At 51.9% G+C, this 16483-nt stretch overlaps 2 protein-coding genes across 2 annotated transcripts; both read left to right on the forward strand.

Moving 5' to 3' along the window:
* Window positions 1-51: 51 nt before the first annotated feature.
* On the forward strand, window positions 52-1748 carry Triagg1_5297 (uncharacterized protein; the record flags this gene model as incomplete). Its single annotated transcript, XM_062899795.1, has 4 exons — window positions 52-349; window positions 403-479; window positions 640-1383; window positions 1461-1748. 4 exons carry the CDS (start codon window positions 52-54, stop codon window positions 1746-1748), a joined length of 1407 nt encoding a protein of 468 aa, XP_062755771.1.
* An 828-nt stretch (window positions 1749-2576) lies between these two features.
* Window positions 2577-5901, forward strand: Triagg1_5298 (transcriptional regulator family: Homeodomain; the record flags this gene model as incomplete). The annotated part of the gene is made up of 5 exons (XM_062899796.1): window positions 2577-2702; window positions 2828-2929; window positions 2998-3308; window positions 3400-3429; window positions 3489-5901. 5 exons carry the CDS (start codon window positions 2577-2579, stop codon window positions 5899-5901), a joined length of 2982 nt encoding a protein of 993 aa, XP_062755772.1.
* Between the last annotated feature and the right edge of the window lie 10582 nt (window positions 5902-16483).

The following is a 16483-nucleotide window of genomic DNA, read 5'->3' on the forward strand; positions in this document are numbered from 1 at the left end:
ATATGAGTCTATCTTCAATTCTTTCCAAATTCTGGCCGTCAAGTCTGCACAATGGCATCCGCTGACGAGCAAACGTCTTTGCTGGGCTTAGACGGCATCCAGCCAACCCACGAGCATGTCCCAGCTTCAGTCGCCCGTCGGCTCTACGCGTCACACTTCTTGTCCACCTGGAACTCTAGAGTTTTTGAGCTTGGTGCGGTGCTCTACCTAGCATCTGTTTTCCCCGGGACCTTGCTGCCAATGTCCCTTTACGCTCTTGTCCGGGGCCTTTCTGCAATTGTCTTTGCGCCGGCAGTTGGGTGGTACATTGATACGGGAAACCGACTCCAAGTCGTTCGCGTCTCCATTGGTAAGCTAAGATGAATCATTGTTAAAACAAACTCGCTTCCTAATAAGTAGCAGTTTTCCAGAGGCTTGTGGTTGCGGCATCTTGCGCCGTCTTTTATGTGTTAGCAGCTGATATACCACTCGCTTCTGGTGTAAGAGCAGGGCTGCTAGCAGTTGTCACGTTCTTTGCCTGCGTGGAGAAATTGTGCTCGATATTGAATCTAGTCTCTGTTGAAAAGGATTGGGTGAGACAGTTGATATTGCTCATTTATTTGTTCCCGGTTTGTGCTAATACATCTGGCTACCTGCTAGGTTGTGGTAGTATCAGAAAGAAACCCAGACGCCCTTCAGGTCATGAACGCTCAGATGCGGCGGATCGATCTGCTCTGCAAGCTGTTTGGGCCACTATTTATTGCCATGATAGACGCCCAATCTTCTCAGGTGGCCATGGTTGCCAATTTTGCCATGAATGCGGCAACTCTCCCCATCGAGTACTTTACCATCGCTCGAGTCTACTTTGACATTCCGGAGCTACAACGAGCCAAGATGCCATTGCAACGGAGTACTACACAACGAACAGAGTCATACAACGCCTCAATGACCTTTAACAGTGTAATCTGGCAGCCGCTGGTTGTCATGATCAAGAAGTCTGTACAGGATTTCTCACTGTACTTCAAGCACCAGGCATTCCTCCCCTCCATTGCGGGCGCAGTTCTATATCTCACAGTTCTCAGTTTTGGGGGCCAGATGGTTACCTACCTCCTCTCTTCAGGCTATTCCTCCATGCAGATCGGCATCGCTAGGACACTTGGCGTGATGTTTGAGGTCCTGTCCACATGGGCGGCACCTTGGCTGATGGGACGAATTGGGCCGGTAAGAGCGGGTCTCTGGATGAGCAGTTGGCAAGTCATCATGCTGGTTGTGGGAGTGTGTATCTTCTGCGTGTTTGATGGAAAGGATTCGCTCATCTCCGCAAGCGGGCTTGTTGGCGGCACGGTGTTGAGTCGGCTGGGACTGCGAGGGTTTGACTTGTGCGTCCAGCTCATTGTCCAAGAGGTGAGTCAAGGGCAACAACACATTGCCATTTCACAGTTTCACCATTCCTGAACAACATGAACTAACAACATCATCAGGAAGTCGAAGCCGAAAACCGCGGCGTCTTCTCTTCCGTCGAGGCCGCGTGGCAGAATGCCTTTGAGCTTCTCGCCTTTGCATCCACGATTGTCTTTTCCCGCCCCGAAGATTTCAAGTGGCCGTCGCTCATCTCGACCTTGACCGTTGCCTCGGCGAGTAGTGCTTATGCGACGTTTGTGTACCTGCGTAGAGGTCATCTGTTACACCTCGAGGCACTAACAAGCTTCCTATTCACCGAGAAGAGAAGACGGAGTGTGGATCGAATCACATCTAGACCGGAGATATAAGACTTGGCACCACCGAACAGGAGACGGGCCTGTTTTGGGTGTAGCGTACCGGTGTTGGTAGACGATTGGCGTTGTAAGTTGCGTACCTTGATATGAATCAAGCATGATGAGCTGCAGATCCTGTAGAAGATGCTTGTTCCCTGCAGGGAGAGCAGAATCGGTGGCCTGTTTGGGCAACCCTTGTGCGGAAGCCATCAGGAGGATCTTTTGCGGCTCGGGCAATTGGAGTTGGGGAACACAAGCAGGATTGCCTCGTTGGGTCACCGAGCATGAATCGTGCCCTGTATGTGGCTGGTGCGATCTGGACAGGCCTGGCTAGGTACCGATCTTTCTGCTGCGCGTGCTGCAGCATGTCCCTACAGGCTATCAGCATCTTGTGTTAGTGGCCTTGGGTGCTGCTGCTGCTGCTGCTGTGGCTGGTGCCGGCCGCTGAGGAGCTCTGTGCTGTAGGTACTGTAAACAGCTCCATCGCCAAAAAGTAGGGCGCTGTAAGTGCAACGTCGCTAAGCCGCTTTGGGGACCGAGTGGCTTGCGGCAAGGCCAGCACCTTGACTTGACACCTCACCGAAGGATCCACGTGCAACGGTCCTCACTCCACTTGGCCTTTGACATCAAAGTCTCTCTTCGCCAGCCTCGATTTACCTGCGCTGCTTGTTTCATCTTTTCCTCGGCCGCGATGCTCCTCTTCAGAGTCTCTCTCTCTCCATGCTAGTCCCTTCAACCGCCGTTCCTCAATTCTCGGAGTCCGCGATAATCATCCTCTAGTCGGATGCATGTGGGGTGAAGTTGGGGAAAGCGAAAGCCCACAGCTAGCTAGTCTCCGATCGCATGTTTGCTTCAGTCCCAGGCGATTCAGATACAGCCCGAGTGCTCGTGCAGCAGATAATGAGCGGCCAGCCGTACGTCACCATTCGCGGCCGCGAGGATGGAGTTGGTATAAGAAACGGCGCTCCCGTATGTTGGATCCTATTCTCCCTCCCTCTCCCCTGCTCTCTCTGTGGTGTTGATTTGAGCATGTATATGTGAATGCGAATGTGATTGCGAAAGAGCGAATAATGAGCTCACATCGACTGCGACAGGGCATGGCGCGAGATGTACATGCGCGGTCTGCAACCCACGACACCAGCCGCGCGAGCTTCCATGTGAAGCATATCGGCCAGTTTGCCAAGAGGCTCGAAGATGTACGCTTGACCCCTGCCCGTTCCTGTGTCGTTTGGTTTGGCGAGAGACAGTCTGACAGTGACCAAAGTCGGCGGCGCGGGCGTTTCCAAATCGAGGCCGGGCATCTCAGCGCTACAAAAATGTCCAGGCACTGCTTGTGCACTGGGGTTCCGACGATCTGTTTGTCCTTCCCGAGCTCGAGGATCTGGAGAAGTGCATGCGCGATGATTATGCGTTCGGAACCGACATCTTTTCCATCCCGTCGGAAAACTCCCATCTGGAGCTCATGATGAGAATTGGCCAACTGATCAAGGACCACGAATCGCCCGATACTCTTTTCATTCTTTACTACGGTGGCCATGCCCGGATTGACGAATCAAGGCAGAGCACGTGGTGTGCGTAAGTATTACCGCGACTTCTCTCCCTCATTCATTCATACAACTCTTGATTTCGGCGCAAGTGGAGAGACATTTTAACATGGGTTTAATAGCACGCGAGATCCCGACTCGCCTTGGCTACAGTGAGTAATTCTCCACTACTTCATCCAAAGAGGTACCTTTACTGATACTGACTGCCCAGATGGTCCGCAATTCAGACACTCCTGGAACGATCAAAATCCGACGTTCTCATCCTCTTAGACTGCTGCGCCGGAGCTGCCAGCGCAACATTCCCCACCGGCAACAGCATCACCGAGACCATCTCGGCGTCCAGTTGGGACGCCATCGCCCCCGACCCCGGGAGGTACTCATTCACAAACGCCCTCATCGAGGTCTTGCAGGAATGGCGACATCGAGTCTTCTCTGCCGCTATGCTCCACGCCGAGGTGCTCGCCCGCCTGAAGCATCCGAGGCCCATCACCATCAACGGCAAGCACTTCGAGGCCCGGTCCACACCTGTTCACTTTATGATGACGGCCAACCATAAAGCACCAAGCATCGAGTTGTCAAGGACAATGCCGGAGGAGAAGAGATCTCTTTCACTTCCTACTATCCCCTCTCACCATGATCTCGAGCCCATGGGAGGCCCTGTCGGTGACCTGACACCACCCATGGTCACGGCTGGTGGACGGGCGGCTAGTCCTGCAGATGCCCTAGTCGGAAACGTCGTTCCCAATGAGCCTACCGAGGACACTCCTCATGTGATGATATCATTGGCATTGGAGGATGATCAAAGACTGGACATCAATGCTTGGGAACAGTGGCTAAACGCCTTCCCCGCCATGGCCCGATATGTCAAGATCCAAGGTGTTTTCAAAAGCCACTCCACCTTGGTCTTGGTCTCCATGCCTGTCATGATTTGGGATCTGCTACCGGAGGACCCGGCTACCTCCTTCGTCGCCTTTATTCGCTCCAACAACATAGCAGCTCAGAAGCCACAGCCGTCTCCAGTTACAACTCCCGTCCCGGCAGCACGGTTTCAGTCGGAGACGGTAGGGCCGGATTCAGCCTCTTTCATATCTGGTGTCTCTGGCACCACCTTTGCGCCGACTTTCAGAAGCTCGTTTAGCTTCAACAATGCCGCCCGAGATGCGAGATCGGCTCGCAATGCAGCTCCGTCCAGTCAGCCCGGAACACCACAGCCAGGACCAGTTCTCTCGTCATCTCCGTCAAGCCGACAACTACCGTTTTCCAGATCCATGAGCTCCGCAACCTCTCTTCCTGCCACATATGCAAATCCATCTTCTCTCAGCACCAGCCCTGTGATATCCAGGCAAATGATACTCAACCAACAACAGACCCAAAGGCGCACTACGTTTGGCGGTACCGATGTTCCGGAGCCCCAAAACTTCTCTGCACACGTGGAAAAGCGCCTGGAGGAATATTACCAGAAACAGCCCCTGCCAAATGATGGCGAGAGTGCCTTCCTCGCTTCCAATCTCGGGATAGAGCCTTTCCACCTCGGCCTGTGGTTCCACCACCGGCGCGAACGAGACTTGGTCACAGACAGGCTGGCCACGATGAAGGTTGGCAACATGCCATTTAATGAGGAAGGGGGTCCGCTGTTGATCTTGCCCGCAGATCTCAGCCGGCTGCTCGAAATATCACAGCCTGGACAAACTCTCTTGTTTGATATCCGATCGCCCTCGGATTACCAAAGATCGCACATCCGCGATGCCATAAACCTTCGAGTACCTCAAAATTTCATCAAAGACGCTTCACCCGAAATGATTGGCCGTACTATTTCAGAAGAGCATGGTCATGAGACCTTTTCCAAATGGAAAGAAGCAAGATGCATAGTGTTTTACTCTCGCGGACTAGAGAGTTCATGGGAGTGCCCCTCGGCAACATCCATACTACACAAACTCTCCGAGTTCGGATGGACAGGAAGAAGTTTTGTTCTCAAAGGCCACTACCGCGAGTTTAGTGCATCCTTTGGGCAGTACATTGTGGACAGCAAGAAGAATCTTGAGGCTGGCAGCGCCGAGCAGCAAAGCGGAGAGCCGTTCAACGAAACCGCTGTCGACCCAGCACAAGACTATGAGCATTATACGCAATGGCTTGCTCATGTAGAAGCAGAGGATCGATCGCGTACGAATGCATCCTCCCCGACGCGGGCCACTGAGAGGACAGAATTCGTCGAGAGCCAGGAGCATGAGTTGGAAGCAGAACTAATGGCTCGATGTGGCGAGTTGTATCGAAAAATCCAAGATGTTCAGGCCGGCAGGGACCCATCGTGGAACGATAACTTTGACTTGAAAGCACCAATGGTCGAATATCTTGACCGCGGTCTTAACAGAATGCGCGCACACCAACCCTCACCACAGCAAATGCCGACCGGTTCCAAGCTGGCTGCTGAGGGCTACTTTGATCCACCACCTCCTCCAGAGCTGGAGGATGGTGATGACTATGTTGAGATTACCAAGGGTAGCGGCTCTACCGGCGTCGCACGATCTGGGACTCAGCTCTCGGCAGAAAGGGGCAGTCCTGGAGATGAGCCTCTGCGCAGAGGCCGTGGAGGTGGTTTACTAAACAAGGTGTTTCGGCGGGCATAAAGCATGGGGCATGGGATGAGTATATGAAGAGGTCACGGATTTCTGGCATTAATGTGCTCGGGTAGCACTTCAAGGTGTTTTTTGGGGTATGATGATACCACGGATGTACGCTTGGATATAAAATCAGCGGCGTTGGGTTGCCGTGAAATATACATGCATTCCTTTCCACTTTTGTGAATTGAGGTGTTTTGTTAGCCTTTTGACTTGGAAGTGATGGCAGTTAGAGACCAATTTATTCGGTCAATGAGAGGCGCAGTTATTTTAGAAACCTCGTGTATTGGTTTGGTTTGCAACAGAATAGTCTTATAGCATGATGTTTGTCCATCATTGCAGACATCTATAGCCACCTACCATATTCCGATGTTGTTTTCTTCTCCTCAGTACCTAAGCTATATTTGAGACCTGAAAAGTCAAGCGCTTCATCATATGTTACACTCGATGGTGCTCTAAAAAGGTCGCCCTTTCATAGAACACCTTGTATATGTAGCATGATATAGGCTAGGAATTCAGAGAGAACCATGGATACTACCCTCGATGATCATGCGCTTTTCTAACTCTAGCTTCTTTTTTACTCTATATAGTGTGGTTTATTAAAGAAAAAGTGATATAACCTAGAACCACTACCAGCGCTGTTGATGAAAGTCACTTACTCGATCGTTTATCAACAGCTCAATAACTAAGTCTATTTCTGTTCATAGGATTCATTGATGCTTTTCATCTCTTGTATGGAATTCATATATTTTAGGACGATAATTACTCCAAACTTTTCTTCTCGTCGGTATCTTATTACCTTTTTTTGTGCAGATACGCGTCAGCTTACGCCCCTACTAATCACGACAAGAACGTCTCCAAGCCAGTCCCATCCATGAATTAACATGAATCCCTACAATGTACAATGTATAATAAATAAATACCGGTCCGCACATCCACACACGTCATATTTTACCCGGATTACAAGGGCAAGACTGAAGTTAAATTTGTACAGTATGCCAGCCCCGACCCAATGCTCACGTCAGAGCTTGAACGCCGGTCACTATTGAAAGCAAAGTATTACGTGAGTCTATTTTTTTTTTCCTTCACCTCCTGAACAACAACTCGTTACAATTCCAATCATCCATCATCTTTTTCAGATTCTGTATATCCGACATCTCACAAATCAGCAAAACCCGGACAATAGGGCGCTCCAGTAGTCAAAACTCCAACGACAACCGGCGTCCATCTATGTGAAACGTTCAACCTCAAGCGCGGACACCGCCCGTTTACGGCGTTCCAACCCAGCGACATTGGATCGCCTATCCAACGGGGAAATAGCCCCCCCTGAAAAGGAAAAATAAGAAACATCCAATGGTATCTTCGGGATGCTTGCCAAACAAAGGAGGTATTGAGAGCAAGCCCACAATCCGAACATATCATCTCATGCCCGTCGACACCCCCCACATCGACCAATGCTCTGCTCCCGTCATGTTTACTCCTAGCCAAGGTGGTAGTTGTCTCTTTTCAAAGCTTCCACTTCGCATGCACCTGTCATCCGTACTCGCGCAGGACGAGGGGGGAAGCCCTTCCCCCCTCCTCCTCCCCATATTTGTTCCCGGTGTCAACAGGGCAAAAACAGGATTAGAATGACTCCTCCCCCCTACCACTCAAAATCCCAATATGCACGAGGCACGGAGCGGAGTACGGAGCCGAACCCCCCTCTTTCCGACAAGGCATTTGCTTTCTTTCTCATGGCCCTCACTTTTGCCAAGCCAGGTTGTCTCCGATAGGCCCCTTACCCCTGTCTCCCTTGTACAGCATAGAAATGTGCTTCTCACACCGGTTGACCTCTCAGAGCCAATGGCCAGCGGCCTGTAGCTGAGATGCCTGCGGGCACTAAGCAGGGTGGGCAAGCGTGCATGAATGACTTTCGACCACCCTGGCAAGGCAGCCCTACCACGGGGATCACCGTGTCAAGTCATAGCCCAATGGCAAAAGTCGAGGCGCCTGCAGGCAGACGGTTGGGAAAACAAGGCTATTATAGAACCGTGCCATGTCGGCTCCTTTTTTCTTTTGACATGCAGAGAAAAGGGTACGGTAGCATTCTTTTTTTTTTTTTTCGTCTGTTTGGCGTGTCCTCGTGCTAGAGCATTGAACACCATTCAGATTTCCGGTGCAACACCAGATGCATAACAGGGACGTTGGCGGTGCGTCTGTGAATGCTGGATGCAAAAAGGAGCTGCATGATATACCGAACACTCCAAAGATACGAGCATTACGCCGTGTTCCCGATGACGACGGGTGTAAGACATCAACAAGGCACACAAAAGCAATAAGATCTTGATTCCCCCAGCCTGTCACACGAAAAGGAGCAGGCTATCGATGACTTTGGGAGAACTTGCGCAGCTACCCGGCACCACCACGTTGTTGAATGAACACTTCTCGGGATGGCACAGGGTCACGTCGAACATGTTGGTGGTACAATTTTCACACACAACAGTAGGGTGGGAAAAAACAGGCACAGCCTCCTTGCGTTTCCAGATACTAGCCGGCAAAGATTCATAAATATTCCGTATACTCGTATATACCTGGATTGCCATTAGTTCGAAGGAGTCCAATCGCATCTCTGCGTTGCAGAAAATGGCCTGATCGGCAAACGAAGGAGTGGGAAATCCTCTCCCATTTGTGCCAAGCAAAATGGCTTGGTTAACAATCTAATCGTGAGACGAACAATGGAGGAACAATTCGCCTTTCGCCCCCCCGGTGGTACTTGTTATAGTCGTATCCAAGGCAATATCGGACATTAGTGGCATGCACGGAGTAGCCCTCTTGGAGACTTTATCTCTGAGTAGCACGACGACGCACGCGAGCTCGTGTAGGTCCATGTCGTGCCACATGTTATCCGAGACAAAAGCACATCAAACCCTATCTCTGGGAATTATCGATCATTGCTTGTATGCAATGACAAGGCTCTGAAACCAAATGGTTGGTGGATGCTTCGGTTGCCCGCGTCGATGCGTGGACGGATTCCGCACTTACAGAATAAGAATTTGTTGCGATTCGCACCGGGATCATAGCTTGGTAATTTCAAATGTGGTTGAATGAGTTCTTTCGTGAGTCGGTTGTCACAAGGCAACCACCCTGCTGGACTCAACCATGTACTTCACCCGTCAAGACACCGAAACTCTGATGGCATGTACTGATGAAATGCTCACGTTCTTCTTCTTGCGGAGCGGGTGCACTTGTCCGTAGTAATGCACAATGCTGACATAGAGGCAGACGTGCTCCGCGCCATACTGAAAGTTGGGAAGTGCACCACCATTTGGTACAAGATTCCGACTCCAGAGTACTTTGTATGACAGACCCAAGAGCAGGATTCTATTCCGCTACCTGGGTATCACTTCTTACGATAACATGCCATGTCGTGCTCAGGACAGCAGCCGATCTTCTATCACCAGATTCCGAACCCGCTTCCGGGAACTAGCTCATCAAGACCACGGTTGCTCAGAAGCGGTGAATGTGACCATCAAAGAGAGTATCAGCCGCTGGATCAAGTCGAGAAGGTGCCAAGGCATGTCGCTATCCGGCGTAGTATCCCATTTTTTTCGTTGATGATCCGGAGGCCGGCTACTGGCTGATCTTTCCAAGGTGGCTCCCTACCGCTGCTCCAGATGTGCGGTGCCAAAGGTGTCAGCACCATAAAGCATGTGCGGCAACAACTAGACGCTCGGGATGGAAGCTAAAGACGGCTCGAAACCACAACGCTGGCGGGCATTAGGAAGATCCCACAATAACCGCAATAGTACGGAGTACTTGGTACCTGTCACAAATAACACTGGGTTTTGCCCCTGAACGACTGGGTGTTGGCTGATCTTGGTCCTCGTAGCTTCGTAGGAGTCCTAAACAGAGCTGCGTGTTTTATTTTTAGAAGTCTTGGGCATGGTCATGCTTGGTACAGTATCACATTTTCAAATCTGAGTTGGAATGAGTCGCTTCTAAACGAGCTCAAGGAAGAAAGGAGCTCGAGCATCATTGTGCATATGGAGTAGTAACACTCCGTCCTTTGCATGGCCGTCGTCTGATGACAGCTGAGGCTTAGGAGCTTTTTCTTGTGTCGGTCTGCGGTTGGGAGCCTCTGGTGGCTTCGCGGGGTGTGGCGTACAAGCCAGAGAGCCCCTGGTAGCCGCCTTGTGTGTGTCTCGTCTCTCCGGGAGCTGTTGCTGTTGGATTGCAGAATGTGTCTTTTGCCAAGTTGAGTTGGGCTTGCGAATGCACGGTCCCCCTTGTTGCTTCGGGAGTGTGGGTAGGGGATGCTTGCCCTTGCTGTCACCAGACCTCTTGTTGCCTGGTCAGGGCCGGCATTGCGCCCGATTCTTTACTTTGTGCATCCTCGCACAGAGCACCCCATATGTACAAGTATGGTCAAATCACGGGCACGTAACTCTGTAGTATTACGGAGAAGAGACGGGCCAAATAGGCAATAGTGGAATGGAGCATGGCAAAAGGCGTCAGCATTGAAAGAAGTGCACACTTGTGCTGAGAAACTTTTGCCCGTCTTGGCTCTGTTCCTGAGCCGCTGCACTGTTCTGTAGTACTTTGTAAGCATTCGGGCTTCTCAGCAACCTGCCAGACTCAACATCTCTCTGATGGGACGTGCCGCGAGACGGGGTATTTTGGCAGCGGCATTCGTTGCCGACGAAGCTTGTGTGTCCACCGTAAGATATTAAGAGATCTCTGGGGTGTACGAGTAACTCATACTAGGTGCATCGCGTCAATCTGCAACGTCCGGCCAATTCGGCCCACTGGCTTGTCGCTTCTAGCACAATGACACGCCCGCAAGCCGATGATGAGCTGAGTAGGCTAGGATAATAACCGGTCTAGCGTAGAGCGAAGAGCGAGCGAATCAGGAGGCATCCCAGCGTATGGGTGTTGTTTCAGGAAATCATCTCCGATAGCGCGGGATTCGATGTGGGCAGCTGAGATCCAGGTTAGGTGAAGTGAAACGCAGCCTGACTTTCGACAGGCCAAGAATGTACGAGAGGCATATGCCGATATCAGTACCACGTGCCTTACTGGGAAGGCTTGTTTTTTTTTTTTCAATGTGCGCCACTTGCGTCTGCATCATGTAAGTATATAATTGTGCGGTGCCTGGAGGTACACAAGAACGGAGTACATACGCCATATAAACTCGGTCAAGGCGTGCATCAAACTTGGGCTTTGCAAAACTTTGTTGTTTCACGGCGTCAATGCTAGCCTCGAAGTTTTGTCGCCGTGTTTATGTTTGGCCGAAACGACGTGCTATTTTTGGTACTATTTCGGGCAACGAAGTCTGTTTTGAAAACATTGAATCTGATGTTCCGTATCTGTAACCGTACCTGTTGCAGAGCGGCACGATAATGAGGGGGGATCTTCTTGGGAGCCTCCATAGGATGGGGTCGGCTCCATGACTGACGAGTTTAGCGAGGACATTGCGTGTAAATGGAGCGTAGCAGCACTGCTGCATAATGGTATGGTACGAAGAGGTCTCTGACGAGGTTCGATGCCCATCTGAAACTTTTGAAGTCGACGATGAGAACTAGTAATCGACGGCGTAGTGTTGTAATCCCTACCGACGTTCCTGAACATGACAAACAGATCTGGCGGGCGCTACTGCGAATGGCATCTGTATGCCAAGGAATTGCCTGCGCTCTGTTTGGTGCTTCCGTATTTCATGCCTGCAAGGTGCTCCGTACCTTCGTACGAGTATTGATATCTACTCCGTACCCCGTAGAAAATCACTGCCGCATTGGCTTTGGAGCAGCCCCGGCCCCACAGATTATAGTAAATATTGGCCCCCCAGTCTGCTTGAGCAGTTAAGCGATGAAGCACTTTGGCAGCTGTGGGACATATGCAATAAATGATGCTTACCAGTGGGAAGCTTTTGCAGGTTGTTAGGCGCACGAGTAATGCCATGTACTTGTACGAGTAGGATGCTCGCCTAGGCGAAGCCCTGGTCCCAGATTCCCTTGTGGCATTGAGGGCACCCATCACTGACAACCTGGTCCCAGCCCGCATGCCGTCGGATCACGGTGGATCAATATTCATCGACGTTTCTTAGCCCAACGGGAAGAGCCCGGTCGACGTGCAGGTGTCTCACCAGCAAGCTCACCAGCAAGCTCACCATTGAGCCGGAAATACGTTGGAGGAACGATTTTATTTACGTGGCCCCCACTGGCGAGAGTACGGAGCAACGGCGCAGTAGCACCGCTGTGCAACAACGCACGAGTACACGCTGAGATGGCGAATCCTTGGGAGGAGAGCTGGCTGGTGGTCTCCGTCGTGTACCTGTATGGCGACATGTTTTGTTGTTTTGGTCGACGCGGGACATGCTACGTAACACTAGCACGGCACGTACGAGTACATGCCTCGGACCTGAACCTGGGCCTGAACCTAGGCCTGGGACCCGGACCCGGACCTGGACCTGAAGCTGCTTGAACAAAGCATGTCAGTTAGAGCAAGCCCTGGCCTGATTTGGAGATCTCAAACCTGTCATTCTGGACCGGGAGGGGGGTGGAGGGAGACGCCTCTTTGGTACAATCTCCGCCAACACCAGCAAGGCGAGTAGCTTGTACTACACGATATTTGCAGTTGGAGAGCAAGAGGATACGACAACGGTCCGTTAGCTGCGAGAGATAAGGCCGTTGAGCTGTTTTCGATGACCGCCTCACCCTTGGCAAGCTTGTCAAAATACGGAGTATTGACTGGTAGTGTCAAGTCGTCGACTTGGAGGGGCTGAAGCTTGGGGCAGCCACAGCGACAAGGGTTGTGGCAAATGGCGCACTGTGCTCGCGCTTCGGCAGTACGGGCTGGATAGGCCAAAAAGGGACGAGCCGCCGCGTACTCTTGAGGGGCAGTCGACAGTGCAAAAGCGACAGTGCACCAAAGGCGCGCACACTGGCTCCGTACATTGGCCAATCGCAGGGCGCCAACTTTAATTTCCAGCCGCCCTGGCTCGGAAAATTGATCTCCTGCCAGTTGCCGTCGTCGGCTTTTGGCCTCGGCCAGCATCAACAGGGCCAGGCCAGGCCTCCCTCGCAGCCAGCGAGTCGAGCACGTCGTCGGCCCATGGCCATTGCCAGTGCTCCAAGTAAGTTATGACAGGGCTCCACCTGTCTAGGCCTCCTTCTGTCACCCACGCCGAGCGATCTGGCCCCTGGAGAGATCGCCAGGTCCCCCAACTTGCGTCGAGAGGCCAGGAGCTTCGCTGGAGCCTCGCTGGAGCCTCGCTGGAGCCGTCGCGCCAAAAAAGATCCATTTAGCGCTGTCAACGCAGAAGTGCGAGGGGTTAAAGACGGGGGGCATGGCGGCATGGGTTGATGGGCCTCCAGCAGGTGCCAGTGGTCGTGGCAAAAGCTCCTCGCATGGCGGGCTTCAAATTACCTCGTACGAGTCTGTATGACACGGAGACGACACTTGGGCCTTTGGGGGTTATTGCGGGAACCAAGTCCTACGAGTACTCGTTCAGCCGGCGCGAGGCACAAGGTGCTTACAGGGCGTGTTTAATACACGTACGCGCGGGCAGGCTGATGTCCAGAGTCAGGCGCGGCCGCACAAGATTGATCTTGACAGCTCCTTGTGGTGGACCCGCGATTTCAATCAATCATTTGCGAAGCAACCGTCTCACAGGAAACGTGCGTTTTGCTCTCTTCTCGTGTCTGAAGCCACTAGCAGTATTCCTCAGTGCACGAGGCTGGCTGAATACGATAGCCGCCAAGGCAGGTGAAGCGTCTGTTGGGATTGAGAGGTGACGAGGGAACGAATGAAGAGCTGTGCCTGCTCTAGCCCTACAACTCAGCGGTTGACGACTTGCCACCACGACTAGTACGCACTTGTCAGACGTCTAGACGGAGGAGGCGAAGGTTTCTAGAGAACCCGGGGATGTGGCATGGAAATGGCACCCGGTATCGGTAACTGGCAGTTTCCGAGTTTCTGCAACCACGCCGCTGCAATTTGCGGGCGACATGCCGCCCAAAGGTTCAATGTTGCTGCTCACCATGTCTTGTGGCGTCAACGGCGCACCCATATTTCCGGGTATAGCTGCGCGTGCTGCGGAGCTGGAGCAGACAGACATGACTCTTCTAGCAAAATTACTGAAGCCTAACCCACCGGTGATGGGGGAGGCTTCGGCGCCAAAAAAGACTGGATCGACACAACGGAGATGTCCTGATACAGTACCTACAGGGCCTCGGGTTGAATCCATGGCTCTGAAGCTGGGGGCCGTCTACAGTATAACAGCTGCTCTCGCATCACGACAATCTGCGCCGGCGTATTAGAGTGCGGCATGCCATTTGGGTATTACTCCGTTCCATTCTCGGCACTGCGCGCTTCGCATGGCATGAGGCCTGTGCCATCTTAGCCCTCCCCACTATCTGATATAATTCGGCTGCCAGTGCCCACATCGCAGCCGCTATAGATTCAGCGGCTCCCCTTGGGGCAGCCTTGGCCTTGATGCTGGACGATCGGGTATTAAAATGGAGACTCTTTTTGCTGTTGGCTGGGATATCCTTACGCGACCCCAAAGCAGCTACCTGTACGAAGCATGGAGTACAAGTACGAGTACGGTACACCGCTTGGGTATCGGGCAATCGCTTGCGACGTCCATTGATTTCGGAGGGAGGGAGTCATGCCCGCTAAGACCGCAGATGATTTGGATAGTGGGATTCTTCGATTCAACAAGTAAGTCGTCACACACGCCGTGTTCTCCTGAACTGCGTACGATACTCGTACAGCTCATACTGCCCTGAGCTTGCGGCAACGTTGGAATTGCTTTCTTCCTTGCCCTGTCGGCGCCTCGTTATTACACTAGCACAAGTACACTGGTGTATAGAAGATCAATGGGAGATGAACGGATACACGCTTGTCTTTGGAACAAATTACCTACTAACGCATACGTACTTGTACGAGTAGTCGTCTCGAGAACCGCAGTTGGCATGGAACGAGTCGTGGATAGGTCAGTGCCACCTGCTGCACGGCTACGGAGTACTGATCTGACTATACTAGCAACGCATTCCAATGGTGGCGAGATCTACCTTCGATGTATATACGGTGCAATCGGATCCGAGCCACAGACTGAGCACGGATAGCACCATTACTCCCTCACTGGCCACTTTGCTTGTATGTACACAGTCTCCCCAGTCTTCGGCCCTTCGAGAACTTATACTCGTATATCATGTTGTGTGCTCACAGCTCGGAGACTCCTGTCTTGAGCTTCAACTCCACACAGCCAGCTACTCTATCATATCCAACAAGCCATCACTGCCACCGGACCATTCCGTGCTTCAACCAAACAAATTTTTTCTTTGCTATCAAATACGATACGAAAGGCTGCTGCCAACCCGTCATCCGAAAGGGTTGCAGTCTGTGTCGCTCGGTGACTGGCCATGTCAGAAATACCATTTTAAGTTAACAACACACCCCCCTTTGATTTTCTTCTACGCCTACACCCACCCCCCGTCCAAACCACACACGCACCCACTAGGCGCTTGCCTGCGTTTCTGTGACCATTCTATCTGGCTTCCCTAAATCGAAGGTTCATCAGAACAGAACAGGCTTTGGGTCCGTGGAGCCGGTGGCCCACCAGGGCCTGTCGGGGCTTGACGAGTGCTTTGGCCCCCCTGTCCTTGTCTGTGGCGACCGTGCTGTCCCTGGGCTTGCTTGCAACTCATGCAGACTGACTGACGACTGCTTGACTTGCTTGTTTGTATGGCCAGTCACAGGGGATAGTGGGCTGTCAGACCAGCGCCACTTGGCCTGAGTCGCGACGTCCCTTTTTCATTTGCATCCAGCGCCGCTAAGAACCCATGTTGCCGCTCCTATCGCAAAGGGCTGCGTCTATATTGCTCTCCATCCTCCCATGTTACTACCTCACCACTCTATGATGCGACGAGCTCTTTTTAAGTTCCGCGAGCCCACTTTGCTACCTACGTACTGCGTATCTCGACTCTGCTCTGCTTCTGCTCCAGTTCGACTCTGCTACCTTACTTATTACATGCATACCTTGGATCTACACGACCGGCTGTTCTCTATAAACACGGGCACTTTTATGGCACTTTTACTATCGACGAACCTTCTACTCCCGGCTTGTTTTTCCCTCCAGCTTTTAATTTGTTGATATTTATACGATACGCTTTGGATCACGCTTCTCAACAATTCCCCGTTTTGGCAACCAAGCTAGCTTGGTGCATCTACCCGTCAACCTGACGATACTTCCTTCTGGAGTACTGTGGCCGTGTGTCTTATAGAACTCTCGGCCTTTTATTTTTGGATTAGCTTTGCATCACTGTCACGAGGTGTCGATATACTTGGTCGATCGAACGTCGTTATTTACCTACCTCTTCGTTTGTCTTCGCAATCAAGTCGAACGCAAGGGGCATATACCTGTAAGTTTGGGGATGGCTATAAATCAGAGGGGTCCAACCCACCAGCTGACATTGCAACTCGCATCAGACATTCCCCCTCGACTTGAACCTTTTTACTCTTCTGTCAGAGGGCTACCTTTATGGACCATCGTTATCCTGGGATAGATTCTCCAAGTTCCGAACCAAAGCCCTATTCAACAGCATCATCAGAG

This window comes from Trichoderma aggressivum (genome assembly GCF_033847375.1).
Source record: "Trichoderma aggressivum f. europaeum strain CBS 100526 chromosome Unknown scaffold_018, whole genome shotgun sequence".
NCBI classification, from domain to species: Eukaryota; Fungi; Ascomycota; class Sordariomycetes; order Hypocreales; family Hypocreaceae; genus Trichoderma; species Trichoderma aggressivum.